General features: G+C 44.3%; 2 protein-coding genes and 1 long non-coding RNA gene across 6 annotated transcripts in view; all 3 read right to left on the bottom strand.

Annotated features, from left to right (window-relative positions):
- The window catches only part of LOC115189711 (ras-related protein Rab-21), a 30,494-nt gene extending 12,709 nt beyond the window's left edge, over positions 1-17,785 (bottom strand). Inside the window, exon 1 of the mRNA XM_029748255.1 lies at positions 17,428-17,785. Coding sequence (XP_029604115.1) covers positions 17,428-17,568 — 141 coding nt within the window. The 5' untranslated portion in view covers positions 17,569-17,785. The remainder of the gene's footprint in view (positions 1-17,427) is intronic.
- Positions 1-26,058, bottom strand: part of LOC115189705 (uncharacterized protein RP612) — a 579,758-nt gene that overhangs the window by 20,195 nt on the left and 533,505 nt on the right. The gene's annotated exons all lie outside the window — the stretch shown is intronic.
- LOC115189715 (uncharacterized) lies at positions 20,476-26,041 on the bottom strand. Of its 2 annotated transcripts, XR_003876980.1 has the most exons (5): positions 25,909-26,041; positions 25,600-25,699; positions 25,167-25,246; positions 20,779-20,856; positions 20,476-20,613 (listed from the first exon to the last, which is right to left on the bottom strand). It is a non-coding gene; the product is annotated as an uncharacterized LOC115189715 (long non-coding RNA). The 2 variants fall into 2 exon arrangements; XR_003876981.1 differs by lacking the exon at positions 25,167-25,246 and having other exon boundaries at positions 25,909-26,039.

Below are 26,058 nucleotides of genomic sequence, written 5' to 3'. Positions count from 1 at the left end.
AGCTCAGGTCAACATCCAAGCTTCCTACAGCGATGTTTAGCCCCCTACAACAATCTGATCCAATCCCCAGGGTCAGCTCAGGTCAACGTCCAAGCTTCCTACAGCGATGTTTAGCCCCCTACAACAACCTGATCCAATCCCCTTGAACCGTTTCCTTACCATATCTCTTCCTCATCAGATGGATATTGCTTATGGCTTTGTTCCTCATGTAACAAGTGATGGAATGGAAGACAGAAGCTTATGGAAAAGCAGGACATGAAAGCTTCCTTTCCAGTCAGGACTGATCTTCATTTCCCTGCCCATTAGACCTATACACTGTACAGTACCAAGGCACAGCCTCTCTGTCATATGTTATTATTAGATCTGATCAATAAAACACACTTAGCATCCATTCTCTATGGCGGTCATTGTTTCAATGATGTTTCTAGAGACAATATCTCTCTCATAATCACTAAATGCCTAGGTTTACCTCCTCTGTACTCACATCCCACCATACCTTTGTCTGTACATTATACCTTGAAGCTATTTTATTGCCCCCAGAAACCTGCTCCTTTTTCTCTCTATTCTGGACGTCACAGACGACCAATTCTTACAGCTTTTAGCCGTACCCTCATACTTATTCTTCTCTGCTCCTCTGGGGATGTAGAGGTGAATCCAGGCCCTGCAGTGCCTGGCTCCACTCCTACTCCCCAGGCGCTCTCTTTTGATGACTTCTGTAACCGTAATAACCTTGGTTTCATGCATGTTAACATTAGAAGCCTCCTCCCTAAGTTTGTTTTATTCACTGCTTTAGCACACTCTGCCAACCCGGATGTCCTAGCTGTGTCTGAATCTTGGCTTAGGAAGTCCACCAAAAACTGTGAAATCTTCATCCCTAACTACAACGTTTTCAGACAAGATAGAACGACCAAAGGGGGCGGTGTTGCAATCTACTGCAGAGATAGCCTGCAGAGTTCTGTCCTGCTATCCAGGTCTGTACCCAAACAATTTGAACTTCTACTTTTAAATATCCACCTCTCCAAAAACAAGTCTCTCACCGTTGCCGCCTGCTATAGACCCCCCTCGGCCCCTAGCTGTGCTCTGGACACCATATGTGAACTGATTGCCCCCCATCTATCTTCAGAGCTCGTGCTACTAGGTGACCTAAACTGGGACATGCTTAACACCCCAGCCATTCTACAATCCAAGCTTGATGCCCTCAATCTCACACAAATTATTAATGAACCCACCAGGTACAACCCCAAAGCCGCAAACACTGGCACCCTCATAGATATCATCCTAACCAACGTGCCCTCTAAATACACCTCTGCTGTTTTCAACCAAGATCTCAGCGATCACTGCCTCATTGCCTGCACCCGTAATGGGTCAGCGGTCAAACGACCTCCACTCATCACTGTCAAACGCTCCCTGAAACATTTCAACGAGCAAGCCTTTCTAATCGACCTGGCCCTGGTATCCTGGAAGGATATTGACCTCATCCCGTCAGTAGAGGATGCCTGGTTATTTTTTTTAAATGCCTTCCTCTCCATCTTAAATAAGCATGCCCCTTTCAAGAAATTTAGAACCAGGAACAGATATAGCCCTTGGTTCTCCCCAGACCTGACTGCCCTTAACCAACACAAAAATATCCTGTGGCGTTCTGCATTAGCATCGAACTGCCCCCGCGATATGCAACTTTTTAGGGAAGTTAGAAACCAATACACACAGGCAGTTAGAAACGCCAAGGCTAGCTTTTTCAAACAGAAATTTGCTTCGTGCAACTCCAACTCTAAAAAGTTCTAGGACATTGTAAAGTCCATGGAGAATAAGAACACCTCCTCCCAACTGCCCACTGCACTGAGGATAGGAAACTCTGTCACCACCGATAAGCCCACTATAATTGAGAATTTCAATAAGCATTTTTCTACGGCTGGCTATGCTTTCCACCTAACTACCCCTACTGCATTCAACAGCACTGCACCCCCCACAGCTACTCGCCCAAGCCTCCCCCATTTCTCCTTCTCCCAAATCCATTCAGCTGATGTTCTGAAAGAGCTGCAAAATCTGGACCCCTACAAATCAGCTGGGCTTGACAATCTGGACCCTTTCTTTCTAAAATTATCTGCCGAAATTATTGCAACCCCTATTACTAGCCTGTTCAACCTCTCTTTCGTGTCGTCTGAGATTCCCATAGATTGGAAAGCAGCTGCTGTCATCCCCCTCTTCAAAGGAGGTGACACTCTTGACCCAAATTGCTACAGACCTATATCCATCCTACCCTGCCTTTCTAAGGTCTTCGAAAGCCAAGTCAACAAACAGATTACCGACTATTTCGAATCCCACCGCACCCTCTCCGCTATGCAATCTGGTTTCAGAGCTGGTCATGGGTGCACCTCAGCCACGCTCAAGGTCCTAAACGACATCGTAACCGCCATTGATAAGAAACAATACTGTGCTGCCGTATTCATTGACCTGGCCAAAGCTTTTGACTCTGTTAATCACCACATCCTCATCGGCAGACTCAGTAGCCTTGGTTTCTCAAACGATTGCGTCGCCTGGTTCACCAACTACTTCTCTGACAGAGTTCAGTGTGTCAAATCGGAGGGCCTACTGTCTGGACCTCTGGCAGTCTCTATGGGGGTACCACAGGGTTCAATTCTTGGGCCAACTCTTTTCTCTGTATACATAAATGATGTCGCTCTTGCTGCTGGTGAATCTCTGATCCACCTCTATGCAGACGACACCATTCTGTATACTTCTGGCCCTTCTTTGGACACTGTGTTAACAACCCTCCAGACGAGCTTCAATGCCATTCAACTCTCCTTCCGTGGTCTCCAACTGCTCCTAAACACAAGTAAAACTAAATGCATGCTCTTCAACCGATCGCTGCCTGCACCTGCCCGCCCGTCCAGCATAACTTCTCTGGACGGTTCTAACTTAGAATTTGTGGACAACTACAAATACCTAGGTGTCTGGTTAGACTGTAAACTCTCCTTCCAGACTCACATCAATCATCTCCAATCCAAAGTGAAATCTAGAATTGGCTTCCTATTTCGCAACAAAGCATCCTTCACTCATGCTGCCAAACATACCCTCGTAAAACTGACCATCCTACCAATCCTCGACTTCGGCGATGTCATTTACAAAATAGCCTCCAATACCCTACTCAACAAGCTGGATGCAGTCTATCACAGTGCCATCCGTTTTGTCACCAAAGCCCCATATACTACCCACCACTGCGACCTGTACGCTCTCGTTGGCTGGCCTTCGCTTCATAATCGTCGCCAAACACATTGGCTCCAGGTCATCTACAAGACCCTGCTAGGTAAAGTCCCCCCTTATCTCCGCTCACTGGTCACCATAGCAGCACCCACCTGTAGCACGCGCTCCAGCAGGTATATCTCTCTGGTCACCCCCAAAGCCAACTCCTCCTTTGGTCGTCTCTCCTTCCAGTTCTCTGCTGCCAATGACTGGAACGAACTACAAAAATCTCTGAAACTGGAACCACTTATCTCCCTCACTAGCTTTAAGCACCAGCTGTCAGAGCAGCTCACAGATCACTGCACCTGTACATAGCCCATCTATAATTTAGCCCAATCTACTACCTTTCCCCCTACTGTATTTATTTATTTTATTTATTTTGCTCCTTTGCACCATATTATTTATATTTTAACTTTGAACTTTCTTCAAACTACAAATCTACCATTCCAGTGTTTTTCTTGCTATACTTTATTTACTTTGCCACCATGGCATTTTTTGCCTTTTCCTCCCTTATCTCACATCATTTGCTCACATTGTATATAGTCTTATTTTTTTCTACTGCATCATTGATTGTATGTTGTTCTACTCCATGTGTAACTCTGTGTCGTTGTATGTTGTCGAACTGCTTTGCTTCATCTTGGCCAGGTCGCAATTGTAAATGAGAACCTGTTCTCAACTTGCCTACCTGGTTAAATAAAGGTGAAATAAAATAAAATAAAATAAAATTGACTGACTGCACCTTGAAGTCACCAAGTAGAAGGTCTGTAAACGAACACCTAAAACCTCCCATTACATCCTGTCAACCTGACATTAATACCTCCCATTACATCATGAGGACCTGTCAACCTGACATTAATACCTCCCATTACATCACGAGGGCCTGTCAACCTGACATTAATACCTCCCATTACATCACGAGGGCCTGTCAACCTGACATTAATACCTCCCATTACATCACGAGGGCCTGTCAACCTGACATTAATACCTCCCATTACATCACGAGGGCCTGTCAACCTGACATTAATACCTCCCATTACATCACGAGGGCCTGTCAACCTGACATTAATACCTCCCATTACATCACGAGGGCCTGTCAACCTGACATTAATACCTCCCATTACATCATGAGGACCTGTCAACCTGACATTAATACCTCCCATTACATCATGAGGACCTGTCAACCTGACATTAATACCTCCCATTACATCACGAGGGCCTGTCAACCTGACATTAATACCTCCCATTACATCATGAGGACCTGTCAACCTGACATTAATACCTCCCATTACATCATGAGGACCTGTCAACCTGACATTAATACCTCCCATTACATCATGAGGGCCTGTCAACCTGACATTAATACCTCCCATTACATCATGAGGGCCTGTCAACCTGACATTAATACCTCCCATTACATCACGAGGACCTGAGTTTAAGTGTTAAGTAAAATAGAAAATAAAAGTAACAAATAATTCAACAGCAGCAGTGAAATAACAATAGCGAGGCTATAAACAGGGGGTACTGGTATGGAGTCAACGTGTGGGGGCACTGGTTAGTCGAGGTAATTGAGGTAATATGTACATGTAGGTAGAGGTAAAGAGACTATGCATAGATAATAAACAGGGAGTAGCAGCAGCGTAAAAGAGGGGTCTGGGTAGCCATTTAATTAGCTGTTCAGAAGTCTTATGGCTTGGGGGTAGAAGCTGTTCAGAAACCTTTTGGACCAGGACACCTGGAAGAGGGTGCCATTTGGTGCAAAGCCTCATCTCTGCAGAGCTAGCCTATTATACCCTACAGCTGCCTCAACAGACACGTTCTGCTTACCATCAACACTTAGAGTATCAGGATATTATCTATGTTGGTCATCAACACGTCGTCTTGGTATGGTTCTGTTAAGTTGTCATATCAACAGGTTGTCCAATAAACATGACACTATAATTAGGCTAGGTCCCTCTGCTTGGGGCTGGGCCCAGATACTACAGTACAGCAGAGGACCAGGGGCTGGGCCCAGAACCTCTAATTGCCAGCCAAAATAACCCACTATTCAGATTTACTGGTCCTGGTTAGCCTGACCCTGGATCTGTTTGTGCCGTCTTGCCAGGCCAACCCTTTGTTAATTTCAACCATAAGACTTGGCAAAACAGCACAAACAGATCCAGGAACAAGTTTAACTGCAACCTGCATGGAAAAATAAACTAAAATAGGCCTACAGCAGCCACCTCTAATCCTGATCCATAACGCTTAACATTGAGGGATGTGAAACAGGCAGATTATCAGCAGCACAGAAACGTACCCCTCTCACGTGAGCTGGGCTAGATGACGATCCTTTGACCCAGACTTACATCATTACAAACCTCTGGCTGGCTGCTAAGGCCTTTCCACTGACCCTGTCTACTGACCCTGCCTGATCTGCAATACATCACGTGGTTGTGTGTCATGTGTGTGTGTGAGAACTAGGCCTTTGTGTAAGGAAGAGGGAAAGCAGTTTGATGTGATCTGTTATATTTCACCATGACCTACCTACCCATCGTTCAACTGATCAATCCACTTACCAAGTCTACAGTGGGCTTCCTACCAGACCTTCCAGTTTAGTGGGCAGACAAAGGTGGGTGATGGTAGCAGCAGTAGGATGTCAGTGAAACTGGATCGCTGGGAGCTGTTTACTATTGGGGCGGCAGGTAGCCTAGTGGTTAGAGTGTTGGACTAGTAACCAGCAGGTAGCCTAGTGGTTAGAGCGTTGGACTAGTAACCAGCAGGTAGCCTAGTGGTTAGAGCGTTGGACTAGTAACCAGCAGGTAGCCTAGTAGTTAGAGCGTTGGACTAGTAACCAGCAGGTAGCCCAGTGGTTAGAGCGTTGGACTAGTAACCAGCAGGTAGCCCAGTGGTTAGAGCGTTGGACTAGTAACCAGCAGGTAGCCCAGTGGTTAGAGCGTTGGACTAGTAACCAGCAGGTAGCCCAGTGGTTAGAGCGTTGGACTAGTAACCAGCAGGTAGCCCAGTGGTTAGAGCGTTGGACTAGTAACCAGCAGGTAGCCCAGTGGTTAGAGTGTTGGACTAGTAACCAGCAGGTATCTTAGTGGTTAGAGCGTTGGACTAGTAACCAGCAGGTAGCCCAGTGGTTAGAGTGTTGGACTAGTAACCAGCAGGTATCTTAGTGGTTAGAGTGTTGGACTAGTAACCAGCAGGTAGCCTAGTGGTTAGAGCGTTGGACTAGTAACCGAAAGGTTGCAAGTTTGAAACCCCGAGCTGACAAGGTACAAATCTGTCGTTCTGCCCCTGAACAAGGCAGTTAACCCACTGTTAGGACACACGTTTCGCAACAGAAAAACATGCATTTCTTATTGGACAAACTTAGTCCGACCCTAGTCCTTCCCAATTTCTATCAATTTTCTCCAGTTTGGTGCCTAATGAATATGAACCAGGAGAGGAGGACAGCCCAGGGCGTGGCCGCCTCCCCTCCCCCGGGACATCCCAGGGCGTGACCGCCTCCCCCCCCCCCCCCCCGGGACAGCCCAGGGCGTGGCCGCCTCCCCCCCCCCCGGGACAGCCCAGGGCGTGGCCGCCCCCCCCCCCCGGGACAGCCCAGGGAAAATGCTGGGCGCTGGAGAGGTTATGGCACTCAGGCACTGTGATGTGGGGGTGTTGGCTTTCAATGAGGGCTCATCACTCAAGCGGATGCTAAACACCTGCTTCTGTATCAAATCTTACATGGTGATGTCATTATACATGCCAGTTAGGCCTCATTTGCATGTGAATGATTGTTCCTTTCAAGAGATTCAATATTCTAAACAGCTCAATTCAGCTGTACTGCAAATGGAGAAAAAAAAGTAGAAAAATGTGTATTATATAAAAGTGACGTAATAAGAATATTCCCTCAAAACAATGAGATCATTATAGATTCATTGTTAACTGGCCATTTCAATGACTTCCCAGGGACACACAACAAAAGGATGATTGTTATGCGTGTTTGGGTTTTGTAACACTCCAGAAGCTCCAGCCCAGCCTGTATCCTACTAGACCAGAGGAACAGACTGTTATCCACACAATGCACCAACGATGATTGAATTATATTACCGGCTTCTGTAGCTTAAAAGATTAATAGGCTAAAACTTATATTCATATTTGAGTGTGATGAAACAAATCTGGATTACAGATCTCCGTCCCAAATGGCACCCTATTCCCTATATAGTGTACTACCTTTGACCATAGGGCCCTGATCAAAAGTAGTGCACTAAATAGCGAATAGGGTGCCATTTGGGATACTTCTTAGTAATCATGGGACTATGTCCAAACATTGCCTAATCGAGCTGACAGTTTGGACGAGTATTTAAATGAGAGTTAAGAGTCAGTCATGATTAACTAAACCTGAATTCTCTCCAGCTAACGAACTGCAAGTTATTCTCATCCCCCCCGTTTCTCCTTTACTGTTCAGCTGAGGAGTGTGTGAACCTAAAAGACAGTTACCTAAAACAATAGGCCTGGGTTGTGTTCATTAGGAAACAAACGGAAGAAACAGGACGGAAACGAGGGGACAAACTACTACATGGAGTCCAATAAGAAACACTCACATTTGTTTTCATTTGTGTGTCCTAATGAATACAACCCCAGTTCGTACTCCTTCCTTCCTTCCTCTCTGCTTGTGGGAGGGTCAGGTTACAGCCAAGGCAGCGTTTTCACTAGAAACAAAAGCAACTTGTCTCTGAGGTAGCTGGGCTAGAAAACAGCCACTTTCCTTTTCTTTCCTGACATGTAGAAACAAGGAGCTAGCCTGTGTGGGAGGATTGGTTAAAGCGTTTAGAACACTGACAGCACAAAGCCAGTGAAGAGCTATTGATTACAATTCAGTTAGTAGACCAAACCTTTGGTGCCTTTCAAAAATGGACCGTTGATTAGGTTAACCATACGTAAACATGTGTGATATCTAGGCCTAACTGTTTACATGCAAGAAGAAAAAAATATAGTAGACTAAGTCAGTTCACTTTCTCTTAACCTGACCCTTGCTGACCTCTGGACAACGGGAGAGCGTCTAGGCCACGCCACCAACCAGAGAGCGTCTAGGCCACGCCACCAACCAGAGAGCGTCTAGGCCCCGCTAACAACCAGAGCGCGTCTAGGCCACGCCACCAACCAGAGCGCGTCTAGGCCCCGCTAACAACCAGAGCGCGTCTAGGCCCCGCTAACAACCAGAGAGCGTCTAGGCCACGCCACCAACCAGAGAGCGTCTAGGCCACGCCACCAACCAGAGCGCGTCTAGGCCCCGCTAACAACCAGAGAGCGTCTAGGCCACGCCACCAACCAGAGCGCCTCTAGGCCACGCCACCAACCAGAGCGCCTCTAGGCCACGCCACCAACCTGAGCGCGTCTAGGCCACGCCACCAACCTGAGCGCGTCTAGGCCACGCCACCAACCTGAGCGCATCGAGGCCACGCCACCAACCTGAGCGCGTCGAGGCCACGCCACCAACCAGAGAGCGTCTAGGCCCCGCCACCAACCAGAGAGCGTCTAGGCCCCGCCACCAACCTGAGAGCGTCTAGGCCACGCCACCAACCAGAGAGCGTCTAGGCCACGCCACCAACCAGAGAGCGTCTAGGCCACGCCACCAACCTGAGCGCGTCTAGGCCCCGCCACCAACCAGAGAGCGTCTAGGCCCCGCCACCAACCTGAGAGCGTCTAGGCCACGCCACCAACCTGAGAGCGTCTAGGCCACGCCACCAACCAGAGAGCGTCTAGGCCACGCCACCAACCAGAGAGCGTCTAGGCCACGCCACCAACCTGAGCGCGTCTAGGCCACGCCACCAACCAGAGCGCGTCTAGGCCACGCCACCAACCAGAGCGCGTCTAGGCCCCGCCACCAACCAGAGAGCGTCTAGGCCCCGCCACCAACCAGAGCGCGTCTAGGCCACGCCACCAACCAGAGAGCGTCTAGGCCCCGCCACCAACCAGAGAGCGTCTAGGCCCCGCCACCAACCTGAGAGCGTCTAGGCCCCGCCACCAACCTGAGCGCGTCGAGGCCACGCCACCAACCTGAGCGCGTCGAGGCCACGCCACCAACCAGAGCGCGTCTAGGCTAAGCTAACAACCTGAGCGCGTCGAGGCTAAGCTAACAACCTAAGCGTCGAGGCTAAGCTAACAACCTGAGCCCAGTTTCCAGATAGCGATGGAATTTAGGCTTCTGAGTGTTTTATCTATGCATCTTTCCTAAAATGGCCGAAGATGTAACATGTTTCCCAAAACAGCACGCAGAGAGAACGGTCACTAAGTGCGTCGTTGAGGCGTTGTCGATACTGATAGGATGGGAAGAAAAGGCAGTGCTGCTCTCGGATCAGCTTCCTCCATTAAAATTTTACCTGAATATGAGAACTATTCCACAATACTGACAATGGATCAGCTCCTAGAGAAATATTGCCACCTGTGGCTGCAAATATTGAAGCGGCTTATTCTAATGCTTACCCTATAAATCACGATTTGGCACATCATTGCATACCTGTTAGGCTACACGTCATGAAGTAGAGGCAAGAATGACAGACAGTAGCCAAAGAGCAAAATACTAAATCAATGGAATGAACATGAAATTGTAGCCTATACTCTGGTAGTGGTTTGAGAAGCCTGTAATAACTGACAGACACCATAAAGCCAACCCTAACCGGACTGTGCTGGCTCAGATCATTTCTTTTCATATCGTCCTTTCCAGAACTGTTCCAGCAACTATGGTGGATGCCTAACCAGGCCTGAACAGAACAGCTTGGCTCAGTAGTGTGAAAAGGGTCTGAGGCCTAGCATGGCCTGAAGACAGGATTCAGAACAGCTTGGCTCAGTGTGAAAAGGGTCTGAGGCCTAGGATGGCCTGAAGACAGGATTCAGAACAGCTTGGCTCAGTAGTGTGAAAAGGGTCTGAGGCCTAGGATGGCCTGAAGACAGGATTCAGAACAGCTTGGCTCAGTGTGAAAAGGGTCTGAGGCCTAGGATGGCCTGAAGACAGGATTCAGAACAGCTTGGCTCAGTAGTGTGAAAAGGGTCTGAGGCCTAGGATGGCCTGAAGACAGGATTCAGAACAGCTTGGCTCAGTGTGAAAAGGGTCTGAGGCCTAGCATGGCCTGAAGACAGGATTCAGAACAGCTTGGCTCAGTAGTGTGAAAAGGGTGTGAGGCCTAGGATGGCCTGAAGACAGGATTCAGAACAGCTTGGCTCAGTAGTGTGAAAAGGGTCTGAGGCCTAGCATGGCCTGAAGACAGGATTCAGAACAGCTTGGCTCAGTAGTGTGAAAAGGGTGTGAGGCCTAGGATGGCCTGAAGACAGGATTCAGAACAGCTTGGCTCAGTGTGAAAAGGGTCTGAGGCCTAGCATGGCCTGAAGACAGGATTCAGAACAGCTTGGCTCAGTGTGAAAAGGGTCTGAGGCCTAGGATGGCCTGAAGACAGGATTCAGAACAGCTTGGGGTTGGCAAGACTACTACACTACAACTAGCTTACAAGACAGTCGAATTATGGGCCTGTGCCAAAGTTCACTCATAGTCTAGTCTGACTGCCTGTAGTGGTCTCTAAGTGGCTCATTTCATGGCTCATTTCAGAGGAAAGAGCAAACATGGCATAACATCTGCTAGGGGCTGTACAGGCAAATCTTGTGCTGTCATTTCGGCTTATGTTTCCATGGCATCAATGGATGTTGACATTTAGGCTAGCCTAGGGTAGGTCAACATCCAGACAGATCATGATCATTAATAAAATACCTAGGTGTTTACTGGGCCTGTTTAGGCTACCGTATTATTTGGACACTGAGTGGCCTACTAAACTAGGTAAATAGATTGTAAGCAACAGTTTATGACAGTTTATGACATCGTCATAATCAGTGTTGGGATTAGTTACTTGAAAAAGTAATATTACATTTAACTAAATTTAAAGGCATTACTTTGTGTGGAAAGTAATGTGTTATATTACTGTTACTTTCATGAAAATAAAAATAAAAATCTCACCGTTGTTTGACAGTGGGAGGGAGCAAGGAGAGCCGCTCTCGCTCGACCAATGACAGGCGACTTACTCAGGTTTGATCACAAGTCTCTACTTTGATCTGTGCTGCTGCTTTCTGTTCTAGTCTACAAGTTCTGCCCTATCATACGGGCTGCTTAATTAGCCATTTACACTGCCTTCAGAAAGTATGCAGACCCATTGACCTTTCCACATTTAGTTACGTTACAGCATTATTCTAAAATGGATTAAACAATTTTAGAAAAATATATATTAGAGGTCGACCGATTATGATTTTTCAATGCTGATACCGACAGAGCTTGAGAGGATCTGCAGAGAAGAATGGGAGAAACTCCCCAAATACAGGCGCGTCAGGCTTTTAGAGTCATACCCAAGAAGACAAGGCTGTAATCGCTGCCAAAGGAGCTTCAACAAAGTACTGAGTAAAGGGTCTGAAAACATATGTAAATGTGATGTTTCCATCAAGGAGTCTGAATACTTTCCGAAGACACTGTATACTGCAAGCCAAACATCTGTACAGATTTCCTAGCTTTAAAATCTCTCCATCCAGCTGCCAGTCATGATTATGGACCGCATGTACACGGACCCATAGAGATTTAGAGGGCACACTTGCCAACACGGACCCATAGAGATGTATAGAGGGCACACTTGCCAACACGGACCCATAGAGATGTATAGAGGGCACACTTGCCACCAGACAGGAAAGCCCACTTTGGGCTTTGCTATCACAAGCGATCAACGGTAAAGATCCGAAATGCGCATTTCTATGGAGAGCAGCTGTCATGACATTTCTCCAAACAGCCTTTCTCCGCTTGCTTGAGAACTAAATGAGGAAACAAGTGGAGATCGGACCATGGTAACATGCGCCCGGTAGAGAGATGATTCTGAAAGTAATGCGCGCGTTGTTTGACAAAGTAACAGTAATAAAAACTACCCCAAATTGAAAAAGTAACACGTGACTTTACTCCGTTAGTGATCAAAGTAATCTGATTACATAACGTGTTACTTTACTCCGTTAGTGATCAGAGTAATCTGATTACATAACGTGTTACTTTACTCCGTTAGTGATCAAAGTAATCTGATTACATAACATGTTACTCTGTAACCCGTTATCCACAACACCGGTCATAATAGCCCATCACTATCTATCCATTAAACTGTTTGTTTTACACTGATCACACATTGAGAAATACAAACAAACCATTACCTAATAACCTGTTAAGTAGTTGTGCAACAAGTCATTGTCTCCCACGCTGAAATCGGGGAGGGAACTGTGGATCTGTCTCCTTCCGTTAGTACATTAGTACATTAGTCACACGCAATCTCAGACAGCACTGGCACGATTTTGACAAAACTTGGGTGAAATGATGAGTCTTGCCATAGAGATCCAGCATTCATTAAATGACACTGATTGGCCCTAGGCGGGAGCTATAGTAAGTTGTTTGTAATTAGACAGTAGTTGCCATATTATTCTTGTTTGTAAGTATTGTTTGAGGTTTTTTTTTGTGTATAATAAGCCAGCAGCATACCACCCTGTATCCCACCTCTGGAGCTAAGCAGGGTTGGTCCTGGTCGGTCCATGGACGGGAGACCAGGTGCTGCTGGAAGTAGTGTTGGAGAGCCAGTAGGAGGCACTATTTCCTCTGGTGTAAAAAAACAAAAAAGATATCCCAATGCCCCAGGGCAGTGATTGGGGACATTGCCCCGTGAAGGGCATCGTCTTTCAGATGGGACGTTAAACGGGTGTCCTGACTATGTGGTCACTAAAGATCCCATGGCACTTATCGTAAGATTAGGGGTGTTAACCCACAGTGGCTAAATTCATAATCTGACCCTCATACCATCACGGGCACCTAATCATCCCCAACTTCCAATTGGCTCATTCATCCCCTCCTCTGCCCTGTAACTATTCCCCTGTAAATGAGAATGTGGACTCTTGAAAATGAGATTATGCATCTGAAGAGATTTTAATCCTGCAAAATGTCTAATAAATGAATAACAGTCTCTTGCTGCCTATTGTATCTCAGGAAACTGTGCAATGACCACACAGTGAACAGGAAATAAAGTAGGACCAAGGTGGAAATTGTATTTGGTTCACACACAAGCAGTTTCACAACTGTTTTCTGCCTGAGCGTGTAGTTTCAAAGGTGGGGCTTTCCAAATATTCAAAACGATGTTTGCTGGGAAATAGCAGTTTCAAGTTGGCCATTCAAGACAGGTTTACCACATTTTTACTTTGACCCCAAAGGACTGACAGCAAAGAAAGCCTAATATTCACTTTGCACTGACGAGAGAGACCTACCAGTCACCTGAGAGAGAGTCCACAAGCAAGGGCAAGCTCCCGGAGAGATTATATTGGTATTAGTAATACGGCTGTGATACCAGCTTGTTGGTATCACAGCTGCCCTTTTAACCACAATTACCTTGCTTAGTGGGTGTGAGATTAGAGCACCATCATCATGAGGAGACTGACTGTAGCCTACCTTACTGCTGTCAATGTAGGCCCTAGTCAGTATTCACTAACTACTATCCAGTGTATGAGCTGGCAATGAAAATTTGCTTACTTAGGCATCACACAATAATAATAATGTAGGCCTACTACTGTAAACAAAACAATAACAGTACTACTGACAAGAGAAAATGGTCACATGACAACTAGGCCTATTGAAACTTTGATACACCGGATCTGCCGATCGGTACTTATCACAGTGGGAGGCTGTTCCTTCTCCTGCTAGAACAAAAGCGGTACCTGCGGCGTGCTGACCCGGTGGCGACCAACCTATCGCAATGCTCGTCAGCGGCCAACAAGTTGACTTTGAGCCAATCAGAGAGCATGTAAAATGTAAAAGTTAACTAAAAAGAGGCCATTTTCTCCGTACATCCATGGATGAGCCAATCACACTTCATATGCTACATAGCTAACTACCATCACACAGCCTAAGTGCACACAACACTAAATACTTCCTCCAAGCCAGCTAACCACTGTAGCTAGTTGACATAATTAAATCACAATGGACTAGCTAGTTTCTATGAAACAGCTGCCGAGTTAGTGCAGTGTCCTTAGCTTGCTAGCAATATTGTGCCAGCTAGTGAATATGCTATGGAGTATGCTATGGAGAGTGAATTAAAATGTTTATTTGTCATCTTGCTAGGTAGTTATCTAGCTGTGTCCATCTGGCTAGTATAAACAAGGGCTTTCTACAAAAAATGGCAACATTAGCGCAGACAACTTGGAATCTAGACCACAAGCAATACGCATGGATATGCATTGCCAAACAATGCTACTGCCACCTTCTGGTTTGGAGTATTTTAACAAGGCTGAGTGGCTGATGACTTCCAAGGTCTTTGCTGTGTGAACACAAAAGAGATTGAGTGTCGACAGTCAGAGGTGTCAAGTACTGTCTGTCTCCAGGAAACATTTGACAATCCTACTAGAGTGTCTGAGCTTGAAGACTCAAAGCTCACTGGCAGTGCAGTAGAGCGCAAACTCTAGTCTAGAGGTCTTCACAAATATACCCGAAACCTATTATCCCGAGAAGGAACTCGGATCTGTGTGAAAATAAGTGAAATGCCGACTAAATCTGAAATTATATTTGAAGAAGAAAATATCCAGATTACAATCACTTTTGCTGCGCATGGCAGAGTTAGTTCAGGTTCTTTCAATACATTAATCTCTATCCTCCGCCTGTCTCTGTCTGGCTTGAGCTCTCCCTACAGGGAACTTGCGACATTGTTTCAACTGGGCCGCTTGGGCCCTCACTGTCTCCCATGCCAATGATGCGCTCTGGACAGACAGCTGTATTTGCGCAAAGGATAAGTGTTAAGGTAGCCTATTTTATGACCAGTTTCCAGTGGAGATATGGGTTTCAGAAATATGATGCTAATTCACACCGAGGCACGATGGTTCGGCCTATCAAGGAGGGTTGAAAAGATGTTTTGAATACAGTAAGGAACTATTTGCAATGGATGCATTGACGTAATGTGACGCAAAAAATACTCAGAAGCTACGCAGCTCAAGTTATGGTGAGTTAATGAGAAATACTATCAGACATCACCAAATGGAAACTTTTAGACCTATAGGCCTACATCTGCACGCAGGCCAGGTACTTTATGCGTGCTCAAGCAAAATATATTAAAACAAATAAACCTTAAAAAGTGTAAACTCAAACAATTAAATAATGAATGTGCACGAGTTAGCAGGAGACAGAGAGCATTCTGTAGACATGCTGATGCATCTCCACCACACACCCTGTCCCTTCTCAACATTTTACATTCTGGATGTCATTTATGAAAATACTAAACAACAAATCAATTATTTTAAATACATCTAAAAACACATGTGCAACATTAACATTCACTGCCAGACAAGTCAAAACTACACAACTAAAATATGTAAAGTGTTGAAATAAAAGATCCCTGAAAATGTCCATACACAAAAAAAGCTTCTCAAATTTGTTTCCATCCCTGTTAGTGAGCATTTCTTCTTTGCCAAAATAATCCATCCACCTAACAGGTGTGGCAAATCAAGAAGCTGATTAAACATGATCATTACACAAGTTCACCTTGTGCTGTGGACAATAAAAGGCCACTAAAATATGTAGTGATGTCACACAACAATGCCACAGATGTCTCAAGTTGAGGTTATGTGCAACTGGCATGCAGGAATGTCCACCAGAGATGTTGCATTATTTCATTCCCAGTCATGTGAAATCCATAGATAAGGTCCTAATAAATTACTTATATTAACTTTAACTCGTTAAAATCTTTGAAATTGTTGCGTTTATATTTTTCTGTATATTTTGCTTGCTTTTGTGTAAATAAAGCTGCATTTTTTTATCTTCTGGATCTGATACAGACCCTGGTCCATCTCGGATCCAATATTGATTTTGAAAAAGAAGACTGGGTCCTGTCTTTCTCGGATGGGAATTTCACAGATCCAATTCAGTTTGGAGCTCATTTTCAGGATCCGAGAAGACCGCTTCTCTAGTCTCTAAGACTCGAGGCCCACTGGCAGTGCAGCAGTGAACCACCTTCCCATTCAGCTCCTCTCATCATTGCCTTGAGTAATAAACACCCTCTTGTGATGTCCTGGTAGGAAATGACAAGGAGTTATGCTGCCTCTTCTTTCAGGAGAGCAATAAACACAGGCCATTCTAAGTTCATAACTAACCTGCCGGTAAGCCAACTTCACTACAGTTGAACACTTTCCAGAGAGTCAGCAACAGGTTTAACTGTTTGCAGTAATGCAAAGTACAAAGAAATTGCTTAGTACACTAGTTAGACTGCTTGACAGCAACTGCGATCGTAGAGGATTGAATTTGATACCCTAGTAATGTGTGATTATGTGGCAGCACAATCCTATTGATTCATAGAAGATACGCTTGGCAACAGCACTGTAAAGGCCGACTACAAACACCTAGAACCCTTATGACGTCCGGCAATTCAAAACCACATATTGTGCAACCTACTGCTATGAGAAGGCCTGAGCTTACTGACAGACCTAGTCTGTGTTGCCCATCTCAATGCGATTTCTGGTGTGGAGTAAACGTGACCTTTCTCTACATAAATGCTATGTCATAGTAGTTAATTCCTTGTTCAGTTCAGTCAAGTGTCCTGCAGGGCGACGTTTGGGGCAGCTGGCGAAGCTTTCTGACCACTGGACAGGAAGTTAAACCTGGGTGGTGGTTGTTGTTGTGGTTACTCTGAGTGGGCTACTTCCTGTTCATTGGGGCAAATTCACCTCTACCACATTCACGTTGAAGAACACTTGTTTCATGTCGAATAGCACCAATGTATAGTTGAGATAAAGCTTTTAGATCGCTTATTTTTAAAGCTGTGACAGTTGGCTACTAGGAAAGCTAGCTAACTACAATCACTAGCAGGCGTTAGTCAATTTAGTTGGCTAGCTTATCGTTATTATAATACATTATCGTTACCAGAATTGTTAGCTAGCTAGCCATCTTGGTAAACACCCTAAATGACCATGTTGAACAGGTTGCAGTGACTTGTAGTGGACTGCCGAAAACTAGCTAGCTAGCTGCGACACAGATGAATGTCTGTTGGTGTGAGTTAGTGACAGGCTATCACTAGCAGCTAGGCTAACGTTAGCTAGCTCGCCTTTTCTGTTTTCTACATCGCATATTTAACCCTTTGTAGTCTGGACAAGATCGAATCACACATCCAGTTAGCCACGTAATCAACGTACCTGAAGTGTGGTGATGTGTTTGTCGTTGAATTTATTTTCACAATACCGCAACACGAGCGATGTCTTGCCGACACAGCCCTCTCCCAACAAAACCACCTTGAAAGAGTAGGTTTTGTTGCCTGCTCCGCCGCCAGCCGCCATGGTGAAATAAATATGATTAGGAATATAAGTAGCTCAGTTGAAGTATCTCCCTCTAATCACATTAGATGTCTCAAATCGAAATCAAGAAGTCGAGGACGCGAATCAGAATAGGCAGAAATGTCCCTCGCCCAGCTGTTTTGACCAAAGTGATTTCCCCCACCCTCAGCTCGCTGGTTCGCTCTGCTCTCCCCTCTCAACCCCTACTAATGGCGTCTCTTTCTACGTCATGCACCGGGATCATATGATGAACTGGACAGCAACAATCCAAAGTGCTGGTGCTGAACAGAGGCTCAGTCTATTTTCCCAATGGATCATCAATCATAATATATGTTAGAGTAAAGAATACAGAAATTCGGACATTTATAAAAACTGTAAACAAAATAAGACAGTTTGAAAACGAAAAGTAAGAAGCCCAGTAGTCAGTATAATAACTCCTAAAAACAGAATATTGTTTTGACTGTGTTATGATGGGTTATCATTATTGTGGTTGGTTGGTTGGTTTACCAGGATCATTATGACTGCAAGACCCTCCCGAGTGAGAATAATTTGTCACACATAAATCATGAGGAATCTATTTCTCCTCTGAGCAGTGGCGGTTCTAGACCATTTCAACTGGGGGGGCCAAGCTGGGGCCAGTTGCACTGTTAGAGGGGCCAGTTACATTAATAACAGATGTATAAAAAAAAGAAAGATAGCAACAATTAGTTATGTAAAAATGTAATTCATACTCCACATTTAGGGGGGCCACAAGTAGGTCCTAAATTGTTGTCACAGGGGCACTGCCCCTCCCCCCCCAGAACCGCTAGTGCCTCAGCCATATGGCAGTGCTATTTTATTTATGCATTTCTGACAAATCTGCTTATATTCACATCAAAATATCATAATTCTTGAAAGGCTCCCAGAACACAAGGCAGAAATCCCCCATGCTGTACATACACACAGTGAGCGAAGACTAAGTGATTGCCTTGAATCTTCGTTTCAGAAAGAAGTATGCTTGTTTTGTTCAAACTCTGTTTCTACTAGATACGTAAAGGGGTAATTTTCTGAATGTCTACCCTAATCTTAACTAGATAACGATCATACTTCAAAAAAAATCCAAGGCACTGTTGTGGAAAAGTTAAAAAGCCTTTATTTTAGCAGCTATCGCAAAGCAAAAGAATGTAAGCGCTCCAACGACGCATGGCTCACTGGCCTTCTTCAGGGTGGCCTGTGAGTCGCAACGCGCTGGTGGGACTTCTGCTAAAATTGGTATTGAAATTATCTCTAGGACATATCAAACCAAACACAGAGCTTCACTACAGCCTTATCCAACACTAGTTACGGTCACAACAAACCTCTTCAATATCACCTTCAATGGAAAAAACAAACAATCAAACGTAAGACTGGAATTTTCATACATGCCTGATGACTCAGTCACACAAGTGATCTCTTCCATTTCAAATATGTTTATTGAAAGCAGTGAGCCAAGTCCTTTTTTGCTAGTTACATATTGAAAACTGAGCAACATAAAGCCAATGTACAAACAGAATATAAAGTAGTGTACTTTTTTTAAACCATGGAAGTCTACCTGTGCAAAGGGCATATATACAGAACACTTGTTTGAGATTATAACACCCCCACCACTTAAAGCAGTGTACAATGAACAGCACATGTCCTCTAAAGTGCAAATAGCATTATACATTCACAAGAAAACCAATGATAAACACAAACAGTGCGATTTAGATGAAGAATATAACAACCCCCCCGTATACACCATATTAATGAAGAATAACCCCCCGTATACACCATATTAATGAAGAATAACCCCCCGTATACACCATATTAATGAAGAATAACCCCCCTGTATACACCATATTAATGAAGAATAACCCCCCCGTATACACCATATGAATGAAGAATAACCCCCCCGTATACACCATATTAATGAAGAATAACCCCCCGTATACACCATATTAATGAAGAACAACCCCCCGTATACACCATATTAATGAAGAATATAACCCCCCCATATACACCATATTAATGAAGAGCAACCCCCCGTATACACCATATTAATGAAGAGCAACCCCCCCGTATACACCACATTAATGAAGAACAACCCCCCGTATACACCACATTAATGAAGAATATAACCCCCCCGTATACACCCTATTAATGAAGAATATAACCCCCCGTATACACCATATTAATGAAGAATATAACCCCCCGTATACACCATATTAATGAAGAATATAACCCCCCGTATACACCATATTAATGAAAAATATAACCCCCCCATATACACCATATTAATGAAAAATATAACCCCCCCGTATACACCATATTAATGAAGAATATAACCCCCCGTATACACCATATTAATGAAGAATAACCCCCCGTATACACCATATTAATGAAAAATATAACCCCCCCGTATACACCATATTAATGAAGAATATAACCCCCCCGTATACACCATATTAATGAAGAATATAACCCCCCGTATACACCATATTAATGAAGAATAACCCCCCGTATACACCATATTAATGAAGAATATAACCCCCCCTATACACCATATTAATGAAGAATATAACCCCCCCGTATACACCATATTAATGAAGAATAACCCCCCGTATACACCATATTAATGAAGAATAACCCCCCCGTATACACCATATTAATGAAGAATATAACTCCCCGTATACACCACATTAATGAATAATAACCCCCCCGTATACACCACATTAATGAAGAATAACCCCCCCCGTATACACCACATTAATGAAGAATATAACCCCCCCGTATACACCATATTAATGAAGAATATAACCCCCTCCCCATATACACCACATTGCATAATGGATCAATAAAGTGTGAGCAGCTTGGTTAGTAAGAACATCTTAAAAAGACGGTAGAATGTCAGGAAAGTGTCAATGATTAATTTATCTGCCCATCTTAGCAGAGAGAGGAATACCGTAAAGACATCACACTGTACATAAAAAGGTAATTCATTTATTTGCAGTGTTCTCTTTTGCTTCCCGTCTGGGTCTGGGAGATGATGGTCTGGAATCAAGAATAAACAAATGTAAAAATGGCATTTAGACTACACAGCCTCCTCCAGTTACAGAAAGGGGTAAACTTAATTTAGTCAAATCCACATACTCCAAATGTCAGTCAAATGACAAATAAATGTAACATTTGTCTGACAGACATTTTAATTATACTTACATGTCCTTGATAGCTTTCTTCATGAGCTGTCTTGTACATGGGGACATCACATTGTCTGTTGGACTCCTTATTGCAGACCTACATCGCCACACAAGGCAGTAGAGAGAAAGAGAGAGAGAGTAGATCGAGAAAGAGAGAAAGTGAAAGTGGAGCAAGAGAATATATCAAGCAATCATCCAACTAGTGAATGCCAAATTACAGAGGAGGTACTTCTTGATGCAATTAAAGCCTTTAAGTCCAGGAAAACTCAAGGGCGGGATGGCATACCAGTGGAGGTAAACCAAACCTTTTTTGATATACTCAGAGGACCATTATTAGCATGTTTTAACCACTTCTACACACACACACACACACACACACACACACACTCAACTGGGTCTGATTTCATTATTACTGAAACAGGAGCCATGTGGTAAATATACTGCTCAAAAAAATAAAGGGAACACTTAAACAACACAATGTAACTCCAAGTCAATCACACTTCTGTGAAATCAAACTGTCCACTTAGGAAGCAACACTGATTGACAATAAATTTCACATGCTGTTGTGTAAATGGAATAGACAACAGGTGGAAATTATAGGCAATTAGCAAGACACCCCCAATAAAGGAGTGGTTCTGCAGGTGGTAACCACAGACCACTTCTCAGTTCCTATGCTTCCTGGCTGATGTTTTGGTCACTTTTGAATGCTGGCGGTGCTTTCACTCTAGTGGTAGCATGAGACGGAGTCTACAACCCACACAAGTGGCTCAGGTAGTGCAGCTCATCCAGGATGGCACATCAATGCGAGCTGTGGCAAGAAGGTTTGCTATGTCTGTCAGCGTAGTGTTCAGAGCATGGAGGCGCTACCAGGAGACAGGCCAGTACATCAGGAGACGTGGAGGAGGCCGTAGGAGGGCAACAACCCAGCAGCAGGACCGCTACCTCCACCTTTGTGCAAGGAGGAGCAGGAGGAGCACTGCCAGAGTCCTGCCAAATGACCTCCTGCAGGCCACAAATGTGCATGCGTCTGCTCAAACGGTCAGAAACAGACTCCATGAGGGTGGTATGAGGGCCCAACGTCCACAGGTGGGGATTGTGCTTACAACCCAACACCGTGCAGGACGTTTGGCATTTGTCAGAGAACACCAAGATTGGCAAATTCGCCACTGGCGCCCTGTGCTCTTCACAGATGAAAGCAGGTTCACACTGAGCACATGTGACAGACGTGACAGTCTGGAGACGCCGTGGAGAACGTTCTGCTGCCTGCAACATCCTCCAGCATGACCGGTTTGGCGGTGGGTCAGTCATGGTGTGGGGTGGCATTTCTTTGGGGGGGGGCCGCACAGCCCTCCATGTGCTCGCCAGAGGTAGCCTGACTGCTATTAGGTACCGAGATGAGATCCTCAGACCCCTTGTGAGACCATATGCTGGTGCAGTTGGCCCTGGGTTCCTCCTAATGCAAGACAATGCTAGACCTCATGTGGCTGGAGTGTGTCAGCAGTTCCTGCAAGAGGAAGGCATTGATGCTATGGACTGGCCCGCCCGTTCCCCAGACCTGAATCCAATTGAGCACATCTGGGACATCATGTCTCGCTCCATCCACCAACGCCACGTTGCACCACAGACTGTCCAGGAGTTGGCGGATGCTTTAGTCCAGGTCTGGGAGGAGATCCCTCAGGAGACCATCCGCCACCTCATCAGGAGCATGCCCAGGCGTTGTAGGGAGGTCATACAGGCACATGGAGGCCACACACACTACTGAGCCTCATTTTGACTTGTTTTAAGGACATTACATCAAAGTTGGATCAGCCTGTAGTGTGGTTTTCCACTTTAATTTTAAGTGACTCCAAATCCAGACCTCCATGGGTGGATAAATTGGATTTCCATTGATTATTTTTGTGTGATTGTTGTCAGCACATTCAATTATGTAAAGAAAAAAGTATTTAATAAGATTATTTCATTCAGATCTAGGATGTGTTATTTTAGTGTTCCCTTTATTTTTTTGAGCAGTGTATAAAGATCCAGTCCATTTAAAAATAATTGGAGGCCTCTTACACTTCAGTGTTGTGATGCAAAAACTCAAGCAAAATGCTTAGCGCATAGAATTAAAAAAAGGTATTGTCGGATATTAGTCAGCCTAATACATTAGAGATAATATAATATAAGACAAGTACTGGAAACAATAGAACACTATGAAAAATCTGAGAAACCAGGCCTCGTTTTCATAGCCGACTTTGAAAAGGCCTTTAATAAAGTACGACTGAAGTTTATATATAAATGCCTGGAATATTTAAATTTGAGAATCTTTTATAAAATGGGTTAAAGTTATGTATAGTTACCCTAGGTGTAAAATAGTAAATAATGGCTACTTTTCAGAAAGTTTTAAAAACTGTCAAGAGAAGTAAAACAAGGTTGTCCTCTATCAGCATATCTATTTATTATTGCTATTGAAATGTTAGTTAAAAATCAGATCCAACAATAATATTAATGGTTTAGAAATCCAGGGTGTGACCACCCTCTCACTCGGTCTGCTGAACTATCTCTGCTCATGTTTTCCTTAATATGATGTCGGTGGGCGGAGTCGGGAGGGTCGTCAGCGAAAAGGGACACACCTGGGCTCGGGTGCGTCCCGGAGATAAATACACCTTTCCCCCATTCATTGAGGAGACTCTCTACATAGGCAAACTGTTGGGTTTTGGAGCCTTTCAACACCCCTCATTATGTACACAACCACACATACATGTATATAGTCAACTTTGGTTAAATATATTTTTGTTATTCCTTGATCTCCATGTTGTCTCCCTTTTTGTTACGACCGGTTTGTGACAAGGGCTTAAAAACAAAGGTTTCATTGTACGCTGATTCATGTTCTTTTAAATCCACAATTTGGATCCCTCCACAGCCTCAGAGGATCTAGGGCTCCAGTGTTAAGGATCAGCGTGGCAGACGTGTTGTTGCCTACTCTTACCAGCTGGGGGCAGCCTGTCAGGGAGTCCAGGATCCAGTTGCAGAGGGAGGTGTTTAGTCCCAGAATAATTTGCTTAGTGATGAGATTCGTGGGCACTATGGTGTTGAACGCTGAGTTGTAGTCGATGATCAGCATTCTCGCATAGGTATAGTGTATTACCTATGCGAGAATATATACATTACCATACAATTAACGCAGCTTGGGTGTATTTGAACTTAGGCTGTGTGTGTATAAATGGCCTCCCGAGTGGCGCAGCAGTCTGAGGCACTGCATCTCAGTGCTAGAGGTGTCACTACAGACCCTGGTTCGATCTCGGGCTGTATCACAACCAGCCGTAATCGGGAGTTCCATAGGGACTTACTTTTTTTTTTTTTAAACCCTTTGCTCTAACCATTTTTCGAGCAAATGGAATGAGCAGCAGCTGCGTTTGGCTAGATACAGACCGTTAGTGGAATTCCCGCCAGAGAGTAACGGTTAATGTGATTGGATGTTCATTATTTGACTAGGCTACATGTATGACATTGTGTTGCTATTTCGCTAAACATTAGATGGTTTAATTTTCTTTTTGGAAGTGAAACGAGGCGACTCAGTCGAGGAAAAAAACCTCACCCAAATATAAATGGACTGTTTGAAAATGTGAAGATTTAAAAAACAACCCTCTGGCTCTGACTAAGGGCACTCTCCCGTGGGTTATAAGTCATCTCTCACATGGTAACCAGAACTATTTGCAAAGGTGACAGCTTATTATACCTCAGTGGGTGAATTGAATCAAAGATAATGGATATACTGGCAAGATACACGTCTCGCTCTAAACGGGAGTTGTTGTCCACAAAGCGGCACGGCGGACTGTCTAGCTCCCGCCTATACTTTCTTTGGATTGGTGGATATATTTTTTGGTTGAACAAATTCAACACTCCATACAAACTCCTTACTTGGTGGGCAAAAAAAAAACACCACCTGCTGGAGGAAGACAGATTTTCCACTGAGTTGGGCCCCTCTTCCTGAATTGAGGGGAGGCAAATCTGTATAAAATGAGATGCTCATGTCTCCACCCCAGAAATAGAGTACCACAGTATGAGTCATAATACCTAGCGGTCAAACAGGGAAATAGGTCTAAATGGTTTTTCTCCATTAATTTCTCCTTATAGGGGATTTTAAAAACACTTACAATAAGGGCTGTGTTTCATGTAAGCTTACCCTGGCTTGACGTTTAGATAAGTCTCTCGGGACATGGTGACTTTTATCAATACATTTGCCTGTATTTACCCCCAACAAATGAAATGCTAGATAGCCACATTAGCAGCTATCATAAAGAACTACAAATTCCATGTTCTGGACGAGACTGCCGAGTCGAGGCAAAGGTAAGAATCTCTGGATTAACCATCTAATGTTAACTAAATATAGTAGTTAATAAATTGGCTACATTTCTTTAAATGTACCTGTTTGCAAAGGTTCCAGCTGGAGATAATGTCCAGGAGCTTGCAGGGATTTGTAGTCTTGCACGATGTCCACTTTGACGCTAAATAACATTTTCAAATCACACAGTAAATAGAGCAGTATATATATTGAGAAATCACCATGTCCGCGAGAGACTTACATGGTTATCAAAATGTCACGCCAGGGTAAACCTACACAAAACACAGGCCTTATTTTAAGTGTTTCTCAAATCCCTTATGGGAAAAACGATTGGAACCATTTCCCTGCTTGACCGCTAGGTTTTATGGGCGTTATGAATCCTCCACTGAGGGCTCAGGCGGGAAGAAAGGTGACAAGCCACTATTGTAATACACATTGCATAAATTATACTGTATAAAAACAACTGTAGGTTTAACATGCATTAATCTAACAATCATAACTACTTTCACAACTTACTTCTCTTGAATTTTCTTTCTTTTTGCCAGGCTTGGTGTCGGTGGCTGTTGGTTGTAGTGAGGAGACACCGACTGCAGTGCTTTTCCAGAGCTCATTTTCTCTGCAGAAAGCCATCATGACATTAGCGACAGTTTAGTGTTTTCATACATTGTATCCATAGCTAATAATGTAAACGTTGTACCTTGCATACAATAACATACGTTCTAGCGTTGCTGCATGTAATATTGTTACTAATACGAACTGTTAATCGTTGAAATCATGTAATTGATTATACCAAGTACATCTTCATTGTAGCAGTTAAGAACCCACCTTTTTCTTTAAATCTTATTAGCCACAGTCGTGAAACAAGCAGTAAAAAGTAGGCAAGGCTTGAGATCCAGGTAGTTCAGTAACGATCAGCTGAGTTCAAGTCAAATACGACATTTCGAAGGTGGCGCTCCATGACGTATTTCAAATACG

Source organism: Salmo trutta, unplaced genomic scaffold (genome assembly GCF_901001165.1).
Source record: "Salmo trutta unplaced genomic scaffold, fSalTru1.1, whole genome shotgun sequence".
NCBI lineage: Eukaryota > Metazoa > Chordata > Actinopteri > Salmoniformes > Salmonidae > Salmo > Salmo trutta.
The sequence above is the reverse complement of the archived record's forward strand: the minus strand, read 5'-3'. Positions and strand labels throughout refer to the sequence as shown.